This window comes from Stigmatopora argus, chromosome 6, assembly GCF_051989625.1.
Source record: "Stigmatopora argus isolate UIUO_Sarg chromosome 6, RoL_Sarg_1.0, whole genome shotgun sequence".
Lineage (NCBI taxonomy): Eukaryota > Metazoa > Chordata > Actinopteri > Syngnathiformes > Syngnathidae > Stigmatopora > Stigmatopora argus.
Window position 1 is genome coordinate 19,203,813 of NC_135392.1, and position 11,188 is coordinate 19,215,000.

The 11,188-nt window shown below is 39.4% G+C and overlaps 2 protein-coding genes across 2 annotated transcripts in view; one reads left to right on the forward strand and one right to left on the reverse strand.

Annotated features, from left to right (window-relative positions):
- The first annotated feature begins 1,274 nt into the window (after positions 1-1,274).
- LOC144075354 (chitotriosidase-1-like) lies at positions 1,275-3,966 on the forward strand. Its single transcript, XM_077602290.1, has 11 exons — positions 1,275-1,339; positions 1,451-1,477; positions 1,551-1,755; positions 1,877-1,933; positions 2,065-2,230; positions 2,345-2,469; positions 2,552-2,675; positions 2,755-2,937; positions 3,075-3,191; positions 3,270-3,402; positions 3,506-3,966. The coding sequence occupies exons 1-11, from the start codon at positions 1,315-1,317 to the stop codon at positions 3,781-3,783; spliced, it is 1,440 nt and encodes a 479-aa protein (XP_077458416.1). The 5' UTR covers positions 1,275-1,314; the 3' UTR covers positions 3,784-3,966.
- A 3,819-nt stretch (positions 3,967-7,785) lies between these two features.
- Positions 7,786-11,188, reverse strand: part of arfrp1 (ADP-ribosylation factor related protein 1) — a 41,978-nt gene continuing 38,575 nt past the window's right edge. The window contains exons 5-7 of the mRNA XM_077602291.1: positions 10,174-10,244; positions 8,229-8,329; positions 7,786-8,148 (exon numbers count right to left, since the gene is read on the reverse strand). Coding sequence (XP_077458417.1) covers positions 8,061-8,148; positions 8,229-8,329; positions 10,174-10,244 — 260 coding nt within the window. The 3' untranslated portion in view covers positions 7,786-8,060. The remainder of the gene's footprint in view (positions 8,149-8,228; positions 8,330-10,173; positions 10,245-11,188) is intronic.

Consider the following 11,188-nt stretch of genomic DNA (forward strand, 5'->3'; position numbering starts at 1 on the left):
CACTAACAGACCGTTTCCTGCACCCACAGCTCCATTGACTGCTGCTGAAGTTCCAGGCCTACCTGGACTCAAACAACTAACCATCAATTTCTCCCATTTGACAGAAAAACAACCAGGCGCTCCTTTCAAAATGATTGTTTGCGAATCTGTGTGGTTAAAAATAATTAAACTGCTGAAAACTCCAAATTTTCCCTGGGTACGAGTGTGAGTGTGGTTGTTTTCCGTCTCCTTCTGGCCTGCGATTTGCTGGCTATCAATTCGGTGTGTCCCCTGCCTGGTGCTCATAGTTAGCTGGGAAAGGCTGTAGCACCCACTGTGACCCTTGAGAGGAAAAGCGGTTTGGAAAATGACTGAATAAATATATATATAGTACATATATTTAAAAATAGACATCTGATGGTGGTGTTGGTGTTCACTCGCATGACTTTGATTCCCACTTGTGGGTGGTGGTGTGATTGGGTGTGTGAATGGTTGTCTGTCTCTCAGTGTGCCTTACAACTTACGTACTGGCGACTACTCTAGGGTGTAGTCGTAAGCCTTTCACCCGAAGTCCTCTGGGATAGGCTCCAGCAACCCTTGCGATGATACACGGTACAAAAGATGAATGAATGAATATTTTAACATATATCCTCAAAAACACAATAGGGCAGAAAAAAAACTTTGGGCACTTTTATGGCAACAGGATTGTTTTTTTAATTACCACATTTTAAAATGATTCTTAAAAGAGGTCAGAGTTGGTAGTTCATGTATTGTATTTGGTATTGAATTCTAGGTATGGGATCCACATAAAGAAAAAGTGGGTTCACTAAGGCATCCTTTTTAAAGGGTTACACGAAACATTGTTGGAAACCAAATGTGACTAAATATTGCTTTTATTATCAGCATGAGATGTATTAAAAGCACCACCGTATAATCATCACAGCTGCATTATATAACAACAAAGTGATCCAAATTATTTGTAGATTATCCATGAAGGGCAGTATACAGAGTTGTTTATCTGGTTAATTATTGTCAGGATATACTCCAAACTTGCATGTTCTTATCATAACTTGTCTTAATATTACTCATCTTTACAACTTAAGTAACACATACTAGCTGGCCCCAGTTCTTCAATTGAATGTATAAAAGAGCCAGTTTTGTTCCTGCTGTTTGGATCTCACATCTGGTCCCAAGGTAAGTTCATTAGAGAGAACACTCACTGTGTTAGTTTCCTTTAATTCAACTGTGATGGTCTGGACTAACAGTCTCTTTTTTACATCCTTCTTTTTCAGTAACCTATACTTAAATTGTGTGGAATAAGCTATAAATATCAAGATGAACAAACCTACAATACTTGCAGGTATGACAAGAATATATATTATAAACACAAACCCATATAGTATATGAATATACACAGTAAGTGCATGTTGATAAAAAATACTAATCTGCGGATGTGTTTTACATTTATTAGGCTTATGTTTGTTGATATGCCATATAGGTAAGTTGGCAACCAACAAATATTACCCATGTAAACCTTCTAACTCTTCACTAATTGTTTCTCTTCATTTTAGGATCTGCCACCAAAATGGTGTGCTACTTCACAAACTGGTCCCAATATAGGCCTGGTCAGGGGAAATACATGCCACAGGATGTAGACCCCTTTCTTTGCACAACACTTATCTACGCCTTCTCTATCATCAACCACAACAATGAACTGGTTACATATGAGTGGAATGATGATGTTCTTTACAAATCTTTCAACAACCTGAAAACCAAGTAAGTGACCAATATTGAGATGCTTTTTGAAATCATCCAAACTAGGATTTTTGTGATGTGTGGTGACAATGTCCAAGGTACAGGATGTGTTTGTGATGATACACAACATGGCTATTTGCAGGAACCCTCATCTTAAGACTCTACTGGCTGTTGGTGGATGGAATTTTGGTTCACAACAGTAAGTACAATTTCAACCAAAATATTTTCTAGTGGCCATGTTGTCTCGTCTTAATGGTGCATTGGTACCCTTGAGTGTTGTTTTTTTAATTATTTTTATTAGATTATTATCTGTTAATATCTCTCCTAAAGGTTTTCCATTATGGTATCCAATGCTGCTAATCGTCAGAAATTTATCCAGTCCTCTATAAAATTCCTGAGGACTTATGGTTTTGATGGTCTGGATCTGGACTGGGAGTACCCAGGAGCTCGTGGAAGCCCTCCAGAGGACAAGCAGAGGTTCACTTTGCTCTGCAGGGTAGTAACATACTGTATATCTCTTGTTTACATGTTCAGCTGCATATAATGCCTACTGTTTAGATAATATAGAAATGGTTTAACTTGTATGTTACCTTTGGGTGTATTGTTTCAGGAACTTGTTAAGGCTTATGCTGCTGAGGCCAAGGCAACTGGTAATATTCAACTAATGTTGACTGCTGCAGTGTCTGCTGGGAAGGGGACAATTGATGGTGGATATGAAATTGCCGAGATTGCCAAGTAATCTTTCACTGATTTCTTGTTAAGAGCTGATTTGCACAAATCTTCACAAGATCTTACTTATGTTTTACACATAACTCAGGGAACTAGACTTCATCAATGTGATGACCTACGATTTTCATGGAAGTTGGGAACGCTTCACTGGTCATAACAGCCCACTGTTTCGTGGCTCCAAGGATTACGGTGACCTCATCTATTTTAACGCTGTGAGGAACAACAATTTGCATGCTAAGTAAACTCATGCTTTAAACTCAGAATCTTAAACATTTTTAATCTCTTTTTAAGGACTATGCGCTGAAATATTGGCGAGATAATGGCACCCCAGTGGAAAAATTAAGGATGGGTTTCGCTGCATATGGTCGCACTTTCCGTCTGATATCATCAGATACTGGAGTTGGAGCCCCAGCTAACGGACCTGCATCAGCTGGTCCATTCACACGTGAAGCTGGATTCTGGGCCTACTATGAGGTGTTATACCTTCTTATTTGAAATATGTAGTATGATACAGCAAATTAGATAAGTATGTTAAATTCGTATTCCTTAGCGTCAATTCTGCAATGAACAAAAAACTATACTCAAAACTAACCTTATGATCTGGGGTTCAGATCTGTGGCTTTGTGAAGGACACTACCATTCAGTGGATTGACGACCAGAAGGTTCCCTATGCCACCAAAAACAATGAGTGGGTAGGATTTGACACCACAGATAGCTACGAGACCAAAGTATGTTGTCATTGTTCGTTTCTAAATTGCTCTAAACTTGTATGGGTCTGATTGAAATGTTCATTTTGGTCCCACTAGGTGCGTTACCTGCAGGAGCAGAAGCTTGGCGGCGCTTTCGTATGGGCTCTTGATTTGGATGACTTTGGTGGACGATTCTGTGGCGCGGGCAATCACCCTATTCTTTCTCATCTACGAAAACTTCTCAATATTGGTAAATAGAAATGTTTAGACTGTGACAAACATGCCCATCCATCCATAAAATCCATTGTTTGACTCGATCTAAAACTGACCTCATTTCTTTCTGTATAATTCAGAGCTGCCCCCACTCCCTCCAACCACCACCCCCAACCCTAGTGCTAGTACCACAACTCATCCAACGACAGCCACAACAGTAACAACCCATGCCCCAGGATCTGGCTTCTGTAATGGCAAACCTGATGGCTTGTACGCCCACCCAGATGACAGAGTGAGCTTCTATACGTGTGCAGGTGGCATCACACATTTGTTGCAATGTGGAACTGGATCCATCTTTGATGACAGCTGCAAGTGCTGCGTTTGGCCTAGAGCAATTAATGACAGAAATGTATATTAACAACTGAAACAAACAATTACTATTCAACACACTTAGATTATCAAGCATTAACTATGAGCGTAATCATTTTAATGTGAATATTCCAAATTTTAATAACGTAGTTATTGTATTCCTATGAAAACCTGTGAATCATGGCATATCTATTTGAAATTAGAATAAGTGATAAAGAAATAACAAATATTATTTTTGAAAATCTAATACTACACCCTCGGTCAAAAGTTTTGAGACTTTTTCTTATTCAACTGAAGGGGAAAAATAAAAAAATAAAAAATAAAACAATTATGACTGTGGGTGATCTACTTTTGTTAATGCACATATTAGGTAAATTATTGCAAATCAATAGTGAGGAAAACATTGCATTTTTAGGTAGATTTATGGTCAAGCACTTGATTGGGGTTGCCAGAATTTCACCATTCAGAAAACTAAGAATACCATAAATAAATGTAAAAATGGTATAGTGGTGGCCCGTTGACAGAGTGGTTACCGCATCATCCTCAGGATTCAGGTGTCGAGGGTTTGATCCCAGGTGGGTCCGCACTGTGTAGAGTTTGCTTGTTGTCCCCAGGCTTGCATGGGTTTTTTTGGGATACCACTGTTTTCCTCCCGCATCCCAAAAATATTCATGGTAGACTGGTTGATCACTCTAAATTGCTTGCTAAGAGTGTGAACTCTTAAATGGTTATCCGTCTTCTTGTGTCCTGCGATTGGCTGGCCACCAAGTCAGGGTGTCCCCTGGCTAGTGCCCATAGTTAGCTAGGATAGGATCCAGCACCCCAGGTGAGGATGCATGGTTCAGAAAATGAATGAATTGCATAGTAATTCTTTGAATTTTCCGGATAATGTAAACCAGACGGCTGTAATAATAAAAAAAAACACAAAGTAGGATCACCCTTATTATTACTACCATACTACATGTTTTAAGCCTATATAAAAATACAAGTACACAAGTACAATTATCAAGAAATGTATTTATCAAATATTAGTTATAAGCATAGAAAAGAATGTAATGTAATAATATCTCAATTTAATCTATATATAAAATCTTTTAAATACTGTACAAAACATAAAAAGGTTAATGGAAATTTTAGTCCAAATCCATTATACTTGCGTAATGACAATAAAGGCATTCAATTCAATTCAATTCCTCCTGCACATTGCAGGAGGAGGACCTTGAAGGGCACCCCCCTTTCAGCGAGGTACAGCTTCGCGTTCCGGATGAAACAGTTTAGGAACCTGTCCTTTGTGAGGGCTTAGGGTGATCCTGGCTTTCTTGTTGCTCATCCAGTAGACAGGCAGAACTTGTACATTAAGGCTGGCTTTACCATGAAGCCAGCCAGCACCTTATCCACACATAATGAGCATCAAGCGATCCCTGTGAACCTTGAACCCTGGCACTTTCAGTTCATCTTAGAATAAGAATGTCCAGGAAGGCATCCTCTTCGAAACAAGGCCAGTCTCATCCATGTTAAAAACCTGCTCCGGAAGATAACCATTCTCTTCAATTATGTGAGGGAACTCTTCCTCGACATACCGTTTCGCTGCCCCTTGGTCTGCTGAGGAGGCTTCCCCATACAGCAAAACACTTTGTAGAACATACCTCTTCTTAAACTATTTAAACCAGCCCTTACTTGCAATAAAAGCACAAGGCTCAGTTGCAGTACTGGTACGAGGCTTGGGTTCCTCTTCATTGTCTTCTTCAGGAGCTAAGGTATCGTAAAAGGTCTTAGCTTTGGTTTTAATGATGTTGGTATCCAGAAGTATCTTCTCCATACAGTGCAAGATCCAGATCTATGGGGAATTCTACATATTAAGGATGATTTTATTTTATTCCTAGTGGTTACCACTCGATTGATATCTTTGGAAAAAGATATTATTGCTGTTTTCCGAATGTTTGCTTCCTCTTTCTTTATGTCACCATGGTAGGTTAATTTATGATGCCTTAGATGACACGGGACGCTTAGGAGGCATTTTCGATGATGATTCAAAATCCAAACAATGCTGGAATAGGCTCGGCATAGTCTTTCTGTGCGCGTTGGGAAATGTAATCTGAAGAAAATTGGAAAAGACAGCACGGCGTGTTTGTATTACTGGCGCATCAATCATCTTCTATGGTGGAAATCAGATTCTTCTTCTGCGCTGAGTGCCACCCATTTCAGGGCCAGAGAAGAAGCGGTGCTCTGACTTGTGCCCAGTGGGGGTCCGTGCATTTTCTCGTAGCGCCTTCAACAAATCAATCCAACCCTCAAAAACTATTTTATGGCTATAAAACCTCTACAGCTGTGACACATAAAAAATAATCAATAAATCAATGCACAAAAATGGGGTAAAATCCACTTCCTAGCAGCATTTAATGATTAAATACAAATACTGGAGCTTTTCAGACATTACAACCGGGCCAGGGGGGTGATTTTCCCGGGAAAAGACAGCAATGGACGTCAATGCGAAATGGAAAAAATTGCACTCAAATGGGGTAAAATACAGCCGAAAACAGCATTTATTGATTAAATACAAATACTGGAGCTTTTTAGACATCAGAACCGGGCCCGGAGTATAATTTCCCCGGGAAAAGACAGCAATGGACGTCAATGGCGAAACGGCAAAAATTGCACTAAAATTGGGTAAAATCCAGCCAAAAATGCATTTATTGATTAAATACAAATACTGGAGCTTTTTAGACATCAGAACCGGGCCCGGAGTGTCATTTCCCCGGGAAAAAGACAGCGATGAACGTCGATACGTCCATACGCGAAACGGCAAAAATTGCACTAAAATGGGGTAAAATCCACTTTCTAGCAGCATTTAGTGATTAAATACAAACACTGGAGCTTTTCAGATATCAGAATTGAAATCACAATTTAAATATTATTTTGGAATACAGCCATATTTTACTCACCAAAAATCCTTTTTAACTGTACACAATATCCATCCTCCTTTCTTTCTTCCTTCTTTTCTATCGCCATCGAAGCTGAAAGTCGAGCCTGTCCTGTAGTATTTCTGGCATAGACCGTCTTGAAAATGGCTTTAAATCAACACAATATATTTGCTTGTGCAGCTCGCTACAGATACACTCTGGTAGCTCTGGCTAATACTAGCTTGGTGAAAGCGATGACGTATCCCTACGCCTGCGAGAAGGCATCGTGGTGTTGCCAACTCGAAATCTGATTGGTTAAATCAACAGTCTTATCGACGCTTGTTTAATGCAGCAGAGCCCGCAGAATTGATTGTGAAGGCTTTGAGGCAGATTTCTGACCCTGGCAACAAATAATGGCTGAAATGTGATTGGTTAAATGCTTCAATATGAAAACACACATCTGGAAGCAGTGCAACCAGGGGGGAAAGCAATGAAAGGAAGCTAACAGACAATTTGGAATTATTTAATAAGTATTGATGGACAAAATATAATATGATTCAGATATTTCTTAGGCCAGCAGAGAAGGCCTTGAAGGCCCTGACGGCTCGCCACTGTCAGATAGTCTGTTCACGTTTAGTCTTCCTCGTGGCCTTTATGCTTTCCCCTGTAAATTTGGTTTCATTATTTAAGTTGATAGTTTATCACGTTCCCCTGGTTTTTGTATTAAGGTTTGTTTTTAGTGAACACGTAATAGAATTCTTTAGTGCACCCCATTCCCTTGTGTCTGACTTTTCCTTGCACATGGGTCCATAACCCTCGCTCACTCTGCGCCACTAATGAACTTTATTATTCTTCATCTCCATTTGATAGAGCCCTAAATGACATAGTTGATCCTTGTGGTGCTGAGGCTGGTTAAGGTCTGATGTTTCAGGCATGTAGTATGCATTGAAAGTAGGTTATGATGATTTTTGATATTTGGGTTAAAGGGGCACGGTCGTATTGCTTGCATCGTCAAAGACAGCAAGACATTTTCAACAGTTTTGATTGGCAAAATGTAAGTAGTAGTAAAAATAACAGAATCAAAATCAGAAAGTGATATTTTGATATGGGAAGTTTCTTGCTGACACGACAATCAATGTACAGGACTTGGATTAATGTGATGAGACAATGTTTAATTCCGATGAGGCGGTAGCCATTAGGAATGTTTAGGTTTAAAAAAGAGAGAGCAGATGTTGAAAATCTGACAAAATATGATAATGGCAATGTCCACATAATAGTTTAGTATCCTTCTACAACAATACTCAGTTCATAGTTGATAAACCAGAAAATGTTCAGGCTGTTCAAAGTCATAGCAGACACGGGGGAGAGTTGTTATCTCCAAGGTTTACAAGGAATGTTCTTCATAAGTCCCAAAAGAGATGAACGACTATGTAATATCCTTTTGTCTAGGTGGACGGCGAATGTTCCTGATCACACACTTTACCATCCATTCGATGCCTTCATTGACTCCATCCCTGCATCAGAAATGCATGTACATTAAAATCCAGCTGTGAGGTCATTTTTTTTAAAGAATACAACAAATGCTGATTTTTACCCTGTGAGGGCAGTACATGGCTGGACCAAACAATCTCGCTTGCCAATCTTTGGTGCGCAGTCACTAAAGGCTGTTTTAATATCTGGCACAGATAAACAGTTCTGGTAGGAAAGGAATCGGTGATGAAAACATGATTAGTCAACAAAATTATTGCAAAACAACAGGCGCATGCTTGGTTAGGAATGTCCACTGTTGATCGCACAATTTTTTTCACACTTATATTGAGTAATATTTCACTGTAAAAAAAGACTTGGACTAGAATTGGAATACGATCTATTTCCCTTCAATTTTCAGATTCATATCAATAACTTAGAACATTTAAGGTTACCAACTTAAACTGGACTTTTGTTAGGTAGTCTGATCTTAAAATTTTAAGTAAACTGGATTTAGCTAAAAGATTCAAGGACGTCAAAGACAATGCAATATTAAGCCAACTGAGCTAAGCAGCCTGGCTAACTATTTAACAGACAGTGCAATTTTTTCAGGCTTGGTGAGTTAAGTTAATGCAAATTAACATGTCAAGTTCACTCAATATTTGAACTACAGTTTACTCAGAGATGTAAGTATTGCCTACAAACTTGATAATTCAAATTAAGACAACCTATTCTACCAGTCTTAGCTAGATAAAATGTGTGAATACTCAAATAATGTTAAGAAAACTCAAACATTTGAGTCATGGCCAATTCTCATTCTCATTTTCTGAACCGCTTTATCTTCACTAGGATCGCGGGGGGTGCTGGAGCCTATCCCAGTTTACTTAGGGCAGGGCCAGAGGCGGGGGGTTCACCCTGAATCGGTGGCCAGTCGATCGCAGGGCACAAGGAGACAGACAACCATGCACACTCACACCCATACCTAGGGGCAATTTAGAGTGTCCAATCAGCCTACCATGCATGTTTTTGGGAATGTGGGAGGAAACCGGAGTACCCGGAGGAAACCCACGCAGGCCCGGGGAGAACATGCGAAATCCACACAGATGGACGTGACCTGGATTTGAACCCAGAACTCCAGAGCTGTGAGGCCGACGCGCTAAACACTCGCTCCACCGTGCCGCCTAGTTATGGCCAATTAAAATCTTAAATTAGACAATGTCTTTTTTTAAAATTTGGTCCATGCACAGAGGGATCTGTAAAAATGTGTTCAAACAAACACGTTACTGCTTCTTAATTTTTTAATAATTATTTATACTAGTATTTTTTCTTACTCATTTTTATTTACTTGATGATTATTAACATTTGATTGTTATTTACTCATTAATTTCCTATTTTGACATAAATTGTCTGTTTCTGAAGCTCTATGGGATCTCTTATGAAATATACGGCTATACATAACTTGTAAAGACTTGTAAACTAGATTTCAGTGTTGAAGTTTTATTTGAAAAGAACATTATTTTTTTTAAATCTATAATCCTTATAAAGCATGATTTATTGGTGTGTGTGTGTATATTAAGATTTTCTCGCTACGTTTGTCCAAACGGTGCAACGTAGAGAGTTTACATTTTTTATGTGGAATGACGTGGAAAGGTGTCTTGGGTCAGCACGTCCAGTCCCATCGTGTCTTGCCGAGTCTTTCCGTCACAACAGGAAAAAAAGGCTTTCGGGGGGCAGGTATAGATAAAGCGTGCTTTATGGATGGGTGGATGTTTTATGTTAACATTCTCACGCTACTTTTGTCTAAACCCTGCATCGTAGAGAGTTGACACAGTTGACACATTTAGAGTGTCCAATCAGCCTACCATGCATGTTTTTGAAATGTGGAAGGAAGCCGGAGTACCTGGAGAAAACCCACGCAGGCGGGGAGAATGTGCAAACTCCAAACTGGTGGACTGACCTGGATTTGAACCCAGGACCCCAGAGCTGTGAGGCTGACGTGCTTAAAACACTTTTTTTTTTATAAAAATGTATGATAAACAATTTGTGTTTAAATGGGCAAAACTCTACAGTACCGGTACATCCTGTTTGTTGGCCAAGACCAGGAGCGGGACACCTTCTAGCACATTACTGCTGATCATTTTCTCTAGAATGACACAAGAAATGACAAATTACAGGCTTTCAAATTTAAGCTCTTTTGTCACATTCCAACTAATTCATTATATGCAATGCATTTTGAACAATTGGCAAAAATATAACCAACACATTTACTGCATTTTCCGAAAAATAAGTTGCCCCATACCAACGTTGCACCAGTTGAAAAATGTGTCATGAGGGGAAAAAACGACTGTATGGGAGAAAGTCACAATATTGGTGGCATGGCTTTTTAAAAAAAAATCAAAATCTTTATAAAAAATTAAAAAATGAGATTGTGATGAGTCTTTCACAACGCTTTGAAGAAATTTTGGCCCATTCTTCTGTGCAGAATTGTTTGAAATCTGCAATATTACAGAGTTTCTAGCATAAACAGACCATTTCAGATCAAACCACAGCATTTCAATAAGATTTAAATCCGGACTTTGACTTGGCCACTCCAAAACCTCAACTTTGTTCCATTTTGAGCCATTCAGAGGTGGACCTGATAGTGTGCTTTAGATCGTTGCCATGCTGCATGCTCCAAGAGCGCTGGAGTTTGAGCATACGAGAATTTGTGGATAACGGCACTGACAGAGGTTTGCTGGAACCCCGAAGCCTTGGGAATGGCTTTGTAGCCTTTTCCAGAATGATAGATGTGCATCACTTTTTCCCACATTTCTTCTTGAATTTCTTTGGATCGTGGCATGATGGTCTGATCTTGTAGCCTACTTCTCTTTGTCTGACACATTCTATTCAAGTGTTTTCTTGATTCAACACGTGGTGGTAATCAGGTTCGGGTGTGGCCTGTGAAATTGATCTGTTTTCCTACAATTGTGATCAGTCACAGTTATTTTGTGATTTAACAATGGGGGGCAAATACTTTTTTAGAGTGGCCATGATGTTTTTATGAGCAGCATCTCGCGTCCGCTGTCTGCTCGTATATCAGAATTTGTC

Excerpts from the sequence above, each read along its gene's own strand:
- LOC144075354 (XM_077602290.1), top strand. The coding sequence starts at position 1,315 with ATGAACAAACCTACAATACTTGCAG. Across the intron at positions 1,340-1,450 it reads CAAACCTACAATACTTGCAG|GCTTATGTTTGTTGATATGC; the intron begins GTATGACAAGAA and ends TACATTTATTAG. Across the intron at positions 2,231-2,344 it reads GGTTCACTTTGCTCTGCAGG|GAACTTGTTAAGGCTTATGC; the intron begins GTAGTAACATAC and ends GTATTGTTTCAG.